Consider the following 16,640-nt stretch of genomic DNA (forward strand, 5'->3'; position numbering starts at 1 on the left):
GGCTCCGCCCCCCCATCATTTCTATATATTTGTATTAATTTTGTCCTTTTTGTTTTGTTTTCTGGCATACAGTAAGCTGCATGTGTGCATATTTTGTTGTTGTATTTTTTTTTATTTTTAGTAATTAGGTGCAAGCTATATATACTTTGTACTCTCCATGTCCTCAATATATCAGCTCTCCCTGCACATCCCAGCACACTGCTTTTACACAAATCTGAAGAGAGCAGCCAGAGCGAGGCTTGGAACGCAAACAACCCTGATTTATCTATCAGCGGCGCTCTGTGATTGGCCAGCGCGCCCGGCGGTGCTCTGTGATTGGCCATCACGCCCAGTGGTGCTCTTTGATTGGCCATCGCGTCCGGTGGTGCTCTGTGATTGGCAATCGCGCCCGGCGGTGCTCTGTGATTGGCCATCGCGCCAGGCGGCCTCTGATTGGCCAGTCCGCGCAGCGCGGGAAGCTGTCAGCAGCCATGGATGTGTGTGAGGTAGAGTTCATGGCGGAGAAGGAGTTGGTGACAGTGATCCCCAACTTCAGCCTGGACAAGGTCTATCTGATAGGGGTAAGCCCACATTAATGCAGCCTGAGGGGAGTGTGTGGGGAACCAGTGACCCTCCCCCGGGGGAGGACTGTCTGCTGGCTGAGCATCAAGGGAAATGTAGTCCTCGCTCTGCTGGCTGAGCATCATGGGAAATGTAGTCCTCACCCTGCTGGAGTGCTCTAGGTATCCCTCCAGTGACAGCTGGCATTACCTGTGTGTGTTACACTAATATAAAATAAATATATATCTGTTATATTCCTGTCAGTATATTGTGTATTACACACACACACACATTGCTGTTATATTCCTGTCAGTATATTGTGTATTACACACACACACACACATTGCTGTTATATTTCTGTCAGTATATTGTGTATTACACACACACACACATTGCTGTTATATTCCTGTCAGTATATTGTGTATTACACACACACACACACATTGCTGTTATATTTCTGTCAGTATATTGTGTATTACACACACACACACATTGCTGTTATATTTCTGTCAGTATATTGTGTATTACACACACACACACACACTGCTGTTATATTTCTGTCAGTATATTGTGTATTACACACACACACACTGCTGTTATATTTCTGTCAGTATATTGTGTATTACACACACACACACACATTGCTGTCAGTATATTGTGTATTACACACACACACACACATTGCTGTTATATTGCTGTCAGTATATTGTGCATTACACACACACACACACACACACACTGCTGTTATATTGCTGTCAGTATATTGTGTATTACACACACACACACACACTGCTGTTATATTGCTGTCAGTATATTGTGTATTACACACACACACACACACATTGCTGTTATATTTCTGTCAGTATATTGTGTATTACACACACACACACATTGCTGTTATATTTCTGTCCGTATATTGTGTATCTCACACACACACTGCTGTTATATTCCTGTCAGTATATTGTGTATTATTACAATAATGCTCTCTCTGTGGCTGAATGTCTAGTTTTCCTGCAGCCTATCAGTCAATAAATCAGTTTTTGTGATGTTTTACCTGAGCTGTGATTAGCTGGTGATTTATTACATGGGATTTACTATGCAAGCATGGTAAAATAAAGAAAAAAATTAAATAAAAATTAAAATAAATAAATATATCTATCTCAATACTCATTCAGCTTCCATGGAATAAGTCTCATAGTATTAATTTTATTAAAGGACACGGAGGCGAGTATCATGCTGTTCTCTTTCTTTTATTCCTCAGCAGCAAAAGAGAGAAATACTGTAAATATTCAACAGAATTTAGATAATATCATTTACCCCAAAGGGTTAACCATATATAACACATTAACCAATGAGTGTCCCTATCCTAATAATGTCCCATGTGACCTTAAGCCACTCCTCTTTCTTTTGCTGCTGCCTCCTCAGCTAAGTACAATTTTACATCTCTCTACATATTTGGAAAATTATCTATTTATCTCTGTTTAGTTTGGTACATATGCCTTAATTTAACTTTGTTGCATTACCTATGCCTTATTTGTCCTTTTTTCTGTGGTAAATTATTTGTTTTTTTTATCACTGTTTTATTGCTGTGTTTGTTGCTCCCTTTTCCCTCCCCTCCCTCAGTCACCTGGTCAGTTTGATTACCTTCCGACCAGGCTTTTCTACCATCCTGCTTTGAAGGGACCTCAGCCTGGGGCTCCCTCCTCGCACCGGGTACCGTTTCCCGCGGTCCCGGCGGTTCTCGGCGTTAGCCACGGCTAAGTGCCGCTCGCACATGTGCACATAGTGAGTGCGCATCGTGGCGGCCATGTTTTGATTGGCGGTTTTGCCGCACTTTTTCCTAACGCGTCCAATACGCTCAACTGGGGGCGGGAACGTGTCTGTGCTACTAGCCTGCTCTACTGCTCTAACTGTGCCTAGTTTTTTCTTGTTACTCAGCTTTGCATATTTTTATTTGTGCCTCTTAAAGCTGTATTGCTTAAATAACTGGTGCCTCTTCAGCTGTTGGCTTATTTAGCTAGCTGCTAAACTGTCACACTCCTACTCCACAGATAGTAGTGCCCAGCTAAGGCTAAAAATATTTATCGGTCGGTCATTTAATCCTTTCCTCCTGGCCACGCAATGATTGAAGGGCCACAAGAGCAAATGGACTCTGAAGAGTTGCATTCCCTCCTGGACGTGGCTATGACTAAGTCCGTGACACAGGCCATATTTACCGCTATGGGGACCATGTCAGATAATATCTCACTGTCAATTACCAAGGCACTGAAATCCTCCACTTCTAACCCCCCAGAGGATAATCCGGTAGCCCCTAGTGGGCGTAAGGCCGTCAAAAAGTCCCATCACCTAGACGAAAATGCCTCCAAAACAATACAGACGGACAGGGTATGTCCTGTTGCAGATCATGTGGTTGAACCACAACAAGGAGCCCCCCACCGGGCAAAATCGGTGAGGAATTGTAAAAGGGCTAGAGCCCTCATTGAATCCTCCGAATCTGAGTCGGAGCAAGAGGAGGCACAGAGCGAGTCCGATGAGGAGGACTCTTATGACCCCAGTTTTTTTATCTCCCTGAGCACAGCTCCATGACAGGAGCAGGAGCAGACTCCAAAGATGGAGTAGACGACTCCGCCCTAGTTGATCCTCAAGGCGAACCACCTTTTGACACCGACACCTTGCAACACCTGAGATCCTCGGAGCGGTATCCCCTAGAGCACGTTGCAAAATATATCGCTGCTCGTATTAGAAAACCACTCGACAAGGTGGCACAGAGCAAACTCCGGGCGGAAAGCCCACGCCCCACTATTCCGGATATGGCATGCGTAGACCCCAAAATTGCCCAATTCTTGGGGAAATCAGTCTGGAAAGCCAAGAAGGGCCTGGATTTTGCCTGGCAGAATTGCCAGGACAAGGTCCTGGATATCCTAGGGCCAATTGCAAAAATGTTCGACATGGTCGAAGGTGCAATAACAGGTGGTACCCCGGTGGATTTAGAGGCACTCTGGGGGTGGATCCAGCGAGCCGTATGCCTGCTGGGCAACGCAAATACGGCGGTAGCCACAGAACGGCGCAAGGCAATCTTGATTAAAATAGAACCTAAGCTAGTGATCCTAGCTATTTCAGAGCCTGGACCCCAGGCAAAAGCCCTCCTATTTGGAGATACTTTTGTTAAAGAGCTAGGCACATATGTAGGCACCTTTACGGCACTTGATAAAGCTCAGGCCAACATTAAACGAGTGTTCCACCAGAGAGTTTTTGGCGGGGCCGGCAGATATCAGGGCCGTCAGCCTGGCCGAGCACCCCGGGGTTCATACCGGGGCTACCGAGGCCCCATACAGTCCAGGCTTACAACACCTGAACCCAGAACTACCACACCGTTCTTCCCAGTCCGGGGCAGACCATGGCAGTCTCAGGGACCCAGAGGTTCTTCCTATGGCCGACGACCTTATGGTAAGTTCTATACCTCAACATCTGGCTTCACTAACTATGGTGGGGGGCAGGCTGTGCCATTTTGTCACTGCATGGCGCAAGCTCACTGCAGATGCATGGATCCTTCACACTGTTCAGGGATACTCTATAGATTTTGTACACTACCCTGTTCAAATAAAACCCCCCAACCGCATGGTGTTTCCCACTCACGACCAATACCTAATATCTCAAGAAGTACAAGCCTTAGCCTCCAAGGGCGCTATTGAAGAAGTCCTCCCTCTCACATCGGGTTTCTTAAGCAACCTCTTCCTGGTTCCCAAAAAGGGCGGAGGCGTCCGTCCATTCATCAACCTACGACCCCTAAACATGTTTGTCACATACCACCACTTCAAGATGGAAGGCATCCACTCTCTAAGAGATCTCCTGCTTACAGGGGACTGGATGGTCAAGCTCGACTTGAAGGATGCGTACCTCACGGTTCTGATGGCCGAAGAGTGCCAAAACTTCCTACAATTCCAATGGGAAGAGACCTTATGGCGATTCACATACCTACCGTTCGGCCTATGGTCTGCACCATGGTGCTTCACAAAGCTCATGAAACCAGTGGTCGCCCTCCTACGCAGCAGAGGTCTCTACTAGAAAACCTGGGGTTTCTAATCAACTGGGAGAAGTCGGTCACCAAACCCTCTGTCAATAGAATTCCTGGGATTCACTATAGATGCTGTGAACAGAGCACTCCTGCTCCCGACAGCCAAAGTCAAATCCATCAAAAAGGAAATCAGGCGGACTTTAGCATGTCCCATTCTTACCTTGAGACAACTGGCCAGGATTGTCGGCCTCCTCTCAGTGTCAATCCAAGCCATATTCCCTGGGCCTCTGCACTACAGGGGACTCCAACGACTGAAAGCCAAATACCTTCGCTCAGGGCACTCATACTCAGACTCTGTTCCTCTCGACTGCACCGCCAAAGAGGAACTCAAGTGGTGGCTACAACACATGGAAGCATGGAACGGCCGAGCGATCTTCGGGAACCACCCCAGACATCATAGTGGAATACGATGCAAACATGCTCGGCTGGGGAGCGCGCTGTGGAGCTATCTCCACCGGAGGAAAATGGTCCCTAGAGGAACAGAAACCACATATCAACTGCCTAGAACTACTAGCAGGATCGTTTGCTCTATGGAGTCTTAAGTATATCGACCAACTGCTCCATTTTATTACGCATGGACAATATATCAGCGGTCCGGTATATCAACCACCTCGGGGGCACGAGGTCAACAATACTAGCAGAACTGGCGAAAGATTTCTGGCAATTCTGTCTGGACCGCAACATTTCGGTACAAGCAGAGTACATTCCGGGGATGTCCAACGTAGTGGCGGATTGGAACTCCAGACACCTACGAGATGCCAGCGACTGGCGGATGAACCCGTCATCTTCAGCCACTTACAATCACTTTGGGGCAACTCTGGATCGCCTGGCAGGTACTTGGGCCCCAGGAACAAGGAAGTCGTACCTACATGTCTGGAACGCATGGAATGGTTGGTGCATGGAACAACACATGGATCCCATATCTGCAAATGTGAATCAGGTTCTGAGTTTCCTGACTTCACTTTACGACTACGGTCTGGCATATCATACAATTAACTTGTATAGATCAGCGATCTCGGCAGGCCATCAAGTCTGGAATGGACTCCAAGCAGGAAAGCACACAGTGGTGTGTCGACTTCTACGTGGCATCAAGTTTGCACGGCCACCAAGACCTAAATATGCAGCCTTATGGGATGCTGGCCTAGTTCTCAGACTTTTCGAAAAATTGGCCAAGAAATGAGGAACTCTCGATCAAGCAGCTCACTACTAAGTTGGTTATGCTATTGTGTCTAATCTCCTGTAAACGTGTCTCAGATGTCAAGCACTGGACCTCACGGCACGCTCGTTTACACCAGAAGGAGTCTCCTTTCAACATATCGAGACGTACGAAGACATCCATTACATCAGTCTTCTACCCAGCCCTTCCACATAACGTAATGTCCAGTAGCCTGTCTCAAGGAATATGAGGCAAGGGCCGTCTCGATTCGTGATTCCCGGTATCCAGATCTGTTTTTGGCACTCTGAAAACCTCACCATCTGGTTTCTGCTATCACCATATCTCGCTGGGTTAAATGGATCATGGAGTCGGCGGGCATTGATACCTCTACGTACAGAGCACATTCTGTAAGGGGTGCTATGGCATCAAACGCCGTTTCTCTAGGTGGTAGGCTAGAAGACCTCCTCCCTGCAGCTAATTGGTCCAGAGAATCTACGTTCCGAGAATTTTATTTCCGACCAATTTCAAATTTTTCCACTTCAGTGATCACGCAGCTTTGAACTAGCATAATAGGAGCCTCCGTGTCCTTTAATAAAATTACCAGATTTTACTAATTTCATGACGTAAAGTCATGATTTTATAAAGGACACGGAGGCGAGTATTATCCCACCCAATCCAGGTAAGTTACGCCCTCCCTGTGAATATACTGTCATGTAATGGGGCATGACTTGTGTAATAATGTGATTTATTCTTTCACCTGATGACTAATAAGATCCAAGAACGTATTTTACCATTTCATTTCTTTGTTTTATAGCCTCCTAATTGTGTTGTCATTCTGGTTCATGCCTGCCCATACAAGTTCAAGCAGAAGGTTGCCTGTTTCATCTGGAGCCCGTTGCTATAAGTTTCGGTTCTTCACTTTATTGACTACATCGTTTTTCTGTTTGAGGAAGTGTTAATCGACAACATCAAAAGAAAGAGGAGTGGCTTAAGGTCACATGGGACATTATTAGGATAGGGACACACTCATTGGTTAATGTGTTATATATGGTTAACCCTTTGGGGTAAATTATATTATTTAATTTTTTTTGAATATTTACAGTATTTCTCTCTTTTGCTGCTGAGGAATAAAAGAGAGAGAATAGCATAATACTCGCCTCCATGTCCTTTATAAAATCATGACTTTACGTCATGAAATTAGTAAAATCTGGAAATGCCCCTTAGTATGCCACTGGTCAGCCATTACTGTGAGACTGTTACATACCTGGTGATGGTGCCTGTCATTGGGTGATGTTTAGTTATATAATGACCACCTGCAACACTGTAAAACGTGTTTTGGGGCAAAATAATTGGGTTTGTGTTGATTCATGCAATGTCTACTTCACATGATATCCAACAGCAGGCATAGGCAACCTTTGGCCATGTTGCCATGGTAATACTTGGCAAAGTGACACACAGATTGCTCACAGGAGGACAGGAGAGCTGATTCCTAGATCCCTCCCCCTGCTTCCGGTCCTCCCGACAAGAAAGCAGAGTAGGCGCCTGCCATTCTTCCATTGCTAAACTAGTCCGCACGGGTTAAATGAATTGCATCAAGGTTTTTCTACCCAACTTGGCAGGCACAACTTGAGACCTATTATTAGAGTACCTCCTATGCCGTATTATTATTGCCATAATTTTCACTATATCAGTCTCCTTCTCTTCCAACAACTCCACCTTTCACAGTTTGTTTAAATCATTTTCTTCAAATCCATCACTCCCATCTGACAGGTTCCATTTTAGTTTCTGTCAAGGACAGAATGGTGATGCAGATAAAGTTCTCAAATCTTTGTCTTGAGAGCAAGCAGACGAGCTTTGTGATTCCAGTCCTTCTAGATAGTAATAATAATTTCTCAGCACTGTGTTAAAATATAATGGTTTATTGTGTCACCAAACTGTGAAAAGCAACATTTTGTCACTTCACGGTGTTTATATCGAGCCATGATGTGTAAATGAAGTGTTAATGGGAAGTTTGTAAACCTATACGGATGAACACAACACATGATACCAAAGAAACAATAAATCTGCTATGAGAGGTTAGTCACGTTACATTTAGAAAAGAATATCTCACAGGACTTAACCCTTCAATTGTCTACAAATTAACAATACACGTAATACTAACTCCATCAAATGGGTGATACCTTAGTGTTCCACTTAAAATAACAGTCTAGTCTTGCTGCTCACAAGTCTTCAAGTGACCGAAATATAATGTGCTTAACAAAATGCTACTGGAATGCTCTACAAGTAATCATTCACATTTTTGGCTCCTCACAAACTCATTTTCTGCAGTTATTTGTAATGATATAATATTGTGTACAAACTATTTTTTAGAAATTACCAATATAGTCTGCAAAATTATATCTAGCTTTACATACTTAAAATAAATATATATTTCCAAAAATATCCAAATAAAAAACTTTTAAGCTTCCTCAAATAAGTACTTGTAAGTACAGTTTATCAGACATTCCAATACTGTCATAGGGACACTGTAAAAACAAATGTTTTACCAATATAGCAATGGAAAGGGTGGGTTTATGAAGCAAAACTAGTAATAGTTAAAATAAATAAACAGACAAAACATCTGAAGAAGCACTCCTCTAGATCTAACCTTTTCACTTTGGTTTGGGTCACGTTTGGAGTGCCATGGCTCCCTCCCAGGTTAAGTACTCAAGCATTTTGAGAGCTTACTTTGGTCTGCTGGTCGTGTCCTGTGCCCCTGAAGAATCTACATTGAGCTTAGCCCAGCGGTGCAAGGTTTAGCTCATTGTCTGAAACTGCTCAGCTTTCAGCCAATGAGCTGACCCTGCATGGCAGAGCTTTGCTCAGTGGAGTTAATGGAAGCAAGCTCATTACAGGAGCTTCAGGTTCCATGGGAGGAGGTGCCCAACAGACTCTAGGTAAGTTTGCCAAACCATACTCAAACCACTTGGCTACTTATCCTGGAAAGGTGCCAGAGTGTGAAAAGCTTTGTTTTAGCCTACTGGACATATAACTGTTTTGAGATTAATGTTGTGCATTGTGCTTCTGGGATACATTTAATAACCTTGTTAACTAAAGTGAGAATTGTCCGAAATTTGAAGTGAATTTCAAATTTAAGGCCTAAATAGCAAAACTGAATAAAGTTCTGTCAGCTGTGCAGCCAGTTCAGCTATTTTGGTTTAAATTTGAGATTGATTTTGAATTCCTGACAATTTCCACTTGGTGAATAACCCTATAACTCTCTTCACATGGGCACTAGTGGCTGTTTTGTTGTTTTGCAATTTGTTAGCATTCTCTTTTCACAAATGCTTTCATATCCAGTTACTTGAAAATATATATTTTTTTAATCAACAGGGTGACTTGGGTCCTTTTAATCCTGGTTTACCTGTTGAGGTTCCACTTTGGCTGGCCATCAACCTCAAGCAGAGGCAAAAATGCCGTATTGTTCCTCCGGTGTGGATGGATGTTGGTAAGGATCTGAGATTTATTGATTCCAGCACCCCCCCATGAGAGTTTATTGTCGATGCATACTGCACACATAGCTGTCTGTTATAAGGGAAGATGGCAGTAATTTTCTGTGTTCCTGGAGCCTCCAAGCCCAAAGTCCCTGCCAACCCACTCAGTGCTCTAAGATTGATGGCCTCAGGAGGTAAAATCACCACCAAAGGATTTATTGGTGATTATGTCATTCAGACTTCTCATTAATTACATCTATATGGGGGGAAAAAAACAAAACACAAAAACAAATGAACAGTACAAGAGCCTATAGCCAAAATATTGTATAGGGGAGAAAAAGAAAACCATAAAAGAAATGCTTAGAACGTGGATTTTAGATTTATAAGTCCCACCAACGCACATAAAAGTATTTGTATATGCCAATAAAGAAACTAAATCTAGACAAATTATATAAGCAACAGACATAAAAATAACAACAAAACCAGACTTGTTGTATAGTACAAAATGATAGAGATAATTGCAGTGATGGTGTACTAGAGACCACTCACATGGTCTCTATAATATATAACATTTTGTATAATATCACATCAAAACAGCCCAAATTGCAATATAGTGTGAAGAAAATTAAGGCCATAATATATTAGAGAATGCACACTCAGAAGACACGTAACCATCCTGAATCAGGTTAGCAATTATTATTGGTATGATCCCTTTGTATGTTAAATGCTAAGGTAGGATCCAAGTTACTACCATGTAGATAGCAGCGTGAAAGACAAACGAGCATAAAGCCAAATAGTGCAAAAGGTTACAAATAAATAGATAGGATAGATGGTGAAAGTCTTACAAACTCTAGCCATTATGTGGAACTGATGAAATGGAAAAACAAACAAACAAGAAACAAACCTGTCGTGTCAGGAGCAACACAAGACAAACTAGAAGTATTCATATAAAACAGAATAATTAAAATGCTATTTATAGAGTGTTTTAGCACTTGTCTTCTTTATCATAGTGCCCCGAGTGTATGTAGCATAGAACCTGTGTGGCACCACATCCATGCCTACTGCACAAAACATGACCACAATGCAGCATCTTAGAAAGTGGGGAAATCAGGGGCAATACTAAATTGATTGTAGTTGTGTGATATACTTTACTGAATGTCAAAATTCTGTGTCTAATTAAATCTGTGTTTAATTAGACAAATTAGATAACACAAACAACTTTACAGTTCCTTCAATGTTTGGGCAGCAGCAAATGCAATTGTAAATGCTGAAAAAGTGATCTTCACAGCTATGGCCCCAAGTTCAAGTGGCTTCTTTTTGCTGTAATAATTCTGTTGTAGAGTGTGGCTAGGGGAGCTGCCCATTGCATTGAGGTTCTGGCTCCATCTAGTGGAGGTTTGTGGCTCATATTTTGTGTAATATGCAGTGACCCATACAGTGCACTCATGATACTGTATTTTATTCTAAGACCAAAAGTAAACAGGTAATTGTGTTTTGTAATGTAATATAAACATCTCCTTTTGTTTGTAGAGAAGCTGGAGGCAATTCGAGATGAAGAGCGCAGGGAGGCCACTTTCACCCCAATGCCAAGCCCGCACTACATGGAAGTAACAAAGCTGCTGCTAAACCAGTAAGTAAACAATTGACGTGACCATTTGCATTGTGTATAACCAGCTCCACTTTTTTAGTCTGCACTATCACTGACACCATGTCCCTGTGTAGCTACATACTAATGTCTGTGCCTTGCAGTGGTTCATGAGAGATTTCCATCATCTGTGCTTACTGGTGGATTCTTCTGTTTGTGCTTAGCAATGCTTTGGAACTGTATGGTTTATTGCCTGCCGTTTGGATACATATTCGTTAATGATTGTGCAGCTTTACCTTATGGAGTCTCATGTTGCTTGAAACCAGGCATGTCTGCAGTTGCTTGAACATTTTTCTGCTGGCGTCAGGCTTCTTACCTGACATCCTTACACCTGTTTTCTCATCACAGCGCTTCCGACAATATTCCCAAAGCAGATGAGATCCGCACACTTGTCAAAGACACATGGGACACACGAATAGCCAAACTCCGGCTGTCTGCTGACAGCTTTGTGAGAGAACAGGAGGCTCATGCAAAGGTAATGAACGGTTACTGTGGCCTATATTCTAACCTGTGGGTGAAATTTGGTCTTTTTATAAATGTACCTCTTTGAATATGTCCAAATATTCTAATATTGCATTTCTAAACAAAGCGATGGTTAAAGTATGTCAATAGTTTAAAATATCTAACAGATACTCACCATGAAAATGACAGTTGATTCAGCTAGACACTATGAACATGTTCAGTATCTCTGCTCACATTGTGAAATGCAGAGCTAGTTCTTGTTCTGATTTGGGGAAAAAAAGCAATGAAAACATTATTTTCATTGTTTAAACGTTAGTTATAGATACATCTGCTAGATTAATGACAAGATTTTCTTTTAACAGAGCAAAATACAATGGAGATTAGTTTTACAGTTGGACAAAACTAAACACATTTTCTTTAACCTGTTAAATCCCTTGTTCAGCTTACTCCGCTAAAAAACAGTGGCCAGTTTTAGCTGCTCTGTGATTAAACACGTTTAACTGTCCCTCTACTGTTAAAAAAATATTTTTTCTTCTTGTTTGCCAGCTGGATAACCTGACGTTGATGGAAATTAACACCATCGGAACTTTTTTAACCGAATCTTTAAACCACATGTACAAACTGCGCACCAACCTGCAGGCGCCTGAGGAAGGACAATCCCAAGATTACTAACACAGCTGCTGTGTCCAGTTTCTGCCCAATTCAAAAGGGAGCATAACATTTTCATGCCTTTTGATTTCATTGGATGAAATCCAGCTATTCAGTGCCAAGGCTTCCTTTTTTGTGTAATGCTTAAATGTCATCTATGCTGATGACTGAGGATTGTGTGGTTTATGTGCACGTTGCAATAGTCACTGATATTTTGTAGAAACTCCTCAATCTCACCCCTTCCATTCTTACCTCTTCTTGTGAGACTTTTTATGGAAAATATATTCCAAGTTTTATCTGCTTGATCTGATTGCTGGGAGAAAGTGATTTAAATAAAACCAAAATACTGTTGTACACCTTTATGAGAAAATGGCAAGAACGGTGACAGACCTAGATTAAATGTTGCCAGAAAAGAATATGTGGACCGGCATCCTCTGCAGTCATGTAATGACGTTCTTGTCCTTTTTCCATACTATGAAATGTTCTATTTGCCATGGCTGCAATGTCTGGTGAAAATATTCAGACCCGGACTTTGTATAGATCTTGTGATTTTGGGGAAACCATTTGTCTTCCATTTTTTTCCTGATCTGTACTGGCACCATATATTAGTTTTTTTTGTTTTTTTTTTGTCTTTAACACAAATTGTAATGATTGCGAGATTTATTTAACTATTATGCTCTGTGTATCGTTCTGCATCATCCAGTTCTGTAATTTTGCCAGTGGCCGTGGTGCCATTGAACAAGGGTCCCTGAGTTATGTTGTTTTGCTTTTGGTCTGGGGAATACATAATCAATGAATGTTGTAAGTCTGTATTAATTCACTTTTTGACCAAAACACTACACAGAAACAAATTAATTCTCATGAGTTAGTATTGCTCTCCTTCTCTTAACAATGTTTTACCTTCTGTCTATACACCAAAATTTTATTTTTACAATTTGTCAAAATGCTATAACCTGACTTGTTGGATTTATACTATTCCTCCCGTCTCCCCACCTTACATCACCTTTAATACTACTGTCTCATTTGTATGTACTTCACACTTAGGAGGGCTTTTCTTAATCTATTATAAGTACATCGTTCCATGTAAACAACCAACAGGCATATTACTGTGTAATGGAATATGTGATACTAGCCATATTGACTATCTTTTTGCTTTATATGTGGAATGAGTATACATAAAGAATAAAAAAAAAAGTCTCTCTAAAACTGCATCTTTCTCTCTCTCTCTCTCTCGCTCTAAAATTACATTAGGTGTGACAAAAATAGAAATACAAATACACTGCTTATTTGTAAGGACCCAGCTTGGATTAGTGTTTACTAAACATAAAATATGAATGTAAAAAGAGTGTTTACATTTGAGCATAATACGTGCATATACAAAGTACAGATAAATACATCTAAAAAATACATTTCAAAACTATTATGACAATCTTCCTTAATCTTTGTAAAGCTAATAGGGATATGAGTGATGTTATTTACTCCTCCCTTTCTCTGTAGGAATGGTATGATCTTTGAAGCTTCTTTTACTGTTTGGAAGGAGGAGGGTAGGGTGGCTGTTATTTATAGCCCTTTTGCAGACATTTGGTCTAATGGGTTCCTGGTAGAGAAATCTGATTATCTACAAACTGATGATGTTCTTGGAGTATAAATGAAGGTAAGTGTAGGTGTATTGACTGAATTTCCTTGTGCAAAGTAAAAGTAAACATGTCTATGTGTTTTTGGGAGTGCAGAGTTCAGATAATGTTTTCCACTACATGCATAACAGTGAATATATTAAAATGGATCTATTGTGCTTGCTATAAATAATCTTAAATCATGTCAAATTCTTAAAATATGCATAGCATAATCTGTCCAGTTTAAGTTATTGGTTTGTAAACCCTACCTTATGGCCTTCTTTCTGAAGGCCCTCTAATTAGGCCAAAATGTTAATTGGTAATGACTAATTTCAGTGTTTAAGCCATCCTTTATTTAGTTATTTATTTCCCCGTAATGTGCAATATGTGCATTGGCTAATCCTGGCCACCAATCAGGTTACACAATTTTTAAAGGGGCACTTCCAACCTCTAAAGCACCTCAGCATGTGTAGTTTATGTATGAAGAGTGTCTTCCCCTTCCCCTTTTTTTTTCTTTGTTCCAACTTTACAAAAAAAAAGTTTTATTTTAATAGAAATGATCACTCATAGAATTTATGCAACGGGAAGAGAGGACAAGTAGTGGAATATAGTGTCGTTTGTAACTTATTGATTAAAAAAGAAATGCACTTACAGTATATGGAGCTGACTAATTGGCTCCTATTTAGTACACCTGGGTGGTACAATCCTTGCCTATGGATATGTATCATTGGGGGGGGGTTCCGGGAGTATATAAAAGAAACAGAAAGTGATACCAAAATGGTGTCGTATTATAGATGTATCGGATGGAGTGGATATATATGTTAAGGCTTTGGTCTGTAGTTGTGGGAGGGGTTACCTGGCCTATTTAAACACGGACAACCTTCTTACTTAAAAACCATAGTATATAGGGAATTGAAAGTTTTTTTACCTCCTTTTTACCTTTTTACAAATATGATCAAAATACAAAGATTTAGCAGCTACAACACTGAGTGTGGAACTCTCCAAAACACACCATTAAGTAGACAAACACAAAGAGAAAACAGTGGAGCGCTTATTATTCTATTACCCAGTCACCAAGATTTTTATAGGCAAACAGAAGCTTTTATTAGATACTTAATCACTTAACTGCATAGTGTTCCACCTTGGTAACTTTCTTTCTTTACACCTTTTAACACACACATATTCCAGAGCTATATAGACCTAGCTCTGGTGTGGAAAGCCTGTGGGTCTGTTATGGGCGACCCCTCCTCTCTTCTGTGGGGTAGACTTCCAGAGTAAAGAAATTTTTATTTTTTTTTAAGGTGGGTGCTACCTTTCGTCAAACCCACAGCCCTTACTAGTGTTGGCTGAGGGAGGGAAAATTAAAGCTCTGTCTTTGAACCATCCTGTGTGATCCTACATAGACCTCAGTGTTGTACTCTGGCGCATGTGTGAGAGGAAAGCACGGGCATTAGAAGCTGAACAGGAACAGCAGAAATAAAATGGTGCGGTCCTCGAACAGGTTCAGGTAAATATAACTCACTTTCCACTCCTTGGCACCTAAAACTCAGGATGAAAAGTTACCGTTGAGGGTCTTTGTAAAGTAGGGAAAGATCCCAGATGGTGAAAGATGCTTTAAGTAAAATTTTAAGATTTATGAGTGCACTATTTCTTTTTAGATTTTACACACACAGGTTCATTCACTAGACTGCAAGTCAGATAACTGTTACTGATCAGCAATTTTAGCCTAAATGTTGTCCTTTTCAGTTACCTGCAGTTTGGTGTTTAGTGAATTAGCTTCATAGTTTTGGTTTGTTCCCAGGCAGTGTGTATGCATAGTGACGGTCCACACTGTGATTAACTTCAAATTAACTTTTGTTTTGGATTGAATACTTCATTTTTTTCAATGAGGCAGAATCCAGCTAGCATTCTAGTCATTGGCTAAAAAAACATCTTTACAAACACATGCATTTACAAAAAATGCACACTTATCTTATGAAGTGGGTAAAACAGAGAGCCAGGCCATGGAAAAACATTGCTAAATGGAAGTCTTTCGATAAAGAACGCAATCTTTGGTCTTTGTTGCTGGTTTAAGTCTTTTCATACAATGCAAGTAGTTACAGTTCTTCTTCCCTGAGTGCAAATATAAACATTTCAGCAATCCGCTCGGGATTTCATGGATAAAGCACAACTTTGTGGGAGCATTCTGTGTGCTTGCTGTATAAGACCAGTGTTTGCTGCCCTCTAGTTCTATGTTAAAGCCAAAGCTTTGATTATGAAATGACTGACGGGAACATGTTTCATGTTTCAGAAGACTGAGGCTCGGACTTGTCAGCCACCTACTTATGTAATGTGGTATTAAATTGTCATCCACCTCCTCGGGTACACCTCTAACTCGTAGGTTACATTGCCACTTAGAGTCCACTAGTGCTTATGCAATGTGGTATTGTATGGGTTTACATCCACCTCCATGGGGTCACCTCTAGCCCATAATAATGTTTTCCTTCACTTAAACACAATATAATGTGTAATTTAATGTGTCTCCCAGAAACTCAGGTCATGCACATCTTCTACGGTCTGTGGCTAGCTCCGCTCCCTGTTTTAATACCAAATAAGATTCCTTAGCAGCCCGTCCCTCTGTTCTGCTTTGGTGATAAGGAAGCATTAGCCTAAGCAGAAATGGGCAGCTGTGATTGGTTTAGAGTGTCACCTGACTGCTATCTGTCTTTCATGATACCCATTGCTGGTATGAATTGGTATGACTAGTGGGAAGTATGTACTCTCTGCCTTTGTCATACCTCAAGTTGAGGTTAGGCTGTGTGGGGCCATGGACCTTTATTTAGTGTTGAACTGCTTGAAAATGGTTTAACACTGAATGACCAGACACCACCAGGAGACTCTATGCACTATAACCAATTAAATGAGGAGAAACGGTTATAGTACCTAGTGTGTCCCTTTAGGGTCTGTAGCCTTGGAAGTTTTAAGGAAATGTTCTAGATGCCTTACATTTGTATTGCATTCTAAAATCCATTTTACAAATATTGATTTT

The 16,640-nt window shown here is 41.2% G+C and overlaps 1 protein-coding gene across 1 annotated transcript; it reads left to right on the forward strand.

Annotated features, from left to right (window-relative positions):
• Positions 1-445: 445 nt before the first annotated feature.
• Positions 446-12,987, forward strand: GINS2 (GINS complex subunit 2). The gene is made up of 5 exons (XM_063437261.1): positions 446-560; positions 9,144-9,258; positions 10,775-10,874; positions 11,238-11,364; positions 11,898-12,987. Exons 1-5 carry the CDS (start codon positions 471-473, stop codon positions 12,021-12,023), a joined length of 558 nt encoding a protein of 185 aa, XP_063293331.1. The 5' UTR covers positions 446-470; the 3' UTR covers positions 12,024-12,987.
• Positions 12,988-16,640: the final 3,653 nt, after the last annotated feature.

This window comes from Pelobates fuscus, chromosome 12 (genome assembly GCF_036172605.1).
Source record: "Pelobates fuscus isolate aPelFus1 chromosome 12, aPelFus1.pri, whole genome shotgun sequence".
Classification (NCBI taxonomy): Eukaryota; Metazoa; Chordata; class Amphibia; order Anura; family Pelobatidae; genus Pelobates; species Pelobates fuscus.

What these genes read in the sequence shown, in the direction of transcription:
- GINS2 (XM_063437261.1), top strand. Translation starts at nt 471, where the DNA reads ATGGATGTGTGTGAGGTAGAGTTCATGGCGGAGAAGGAGTTGGTGACA. An exon ending in ACAAGGTCTATCTGATAGGG is followed by an intron (nt 561 to 9,143) that starts GTAAGCCCACAT and finishes TTTAATCAACAG; the next exon opens with GGTGACTTGGGTCCTTTTAA. An exon ending in AACAGGAGGCTCATGCAAAG is followed by an intron (nt 11,365 to 11,897) that starts GTAATGAACGGT and finishes CTTGTTTGCCAG; the next exon opens with CTGGATAACCTGACGTTGAT.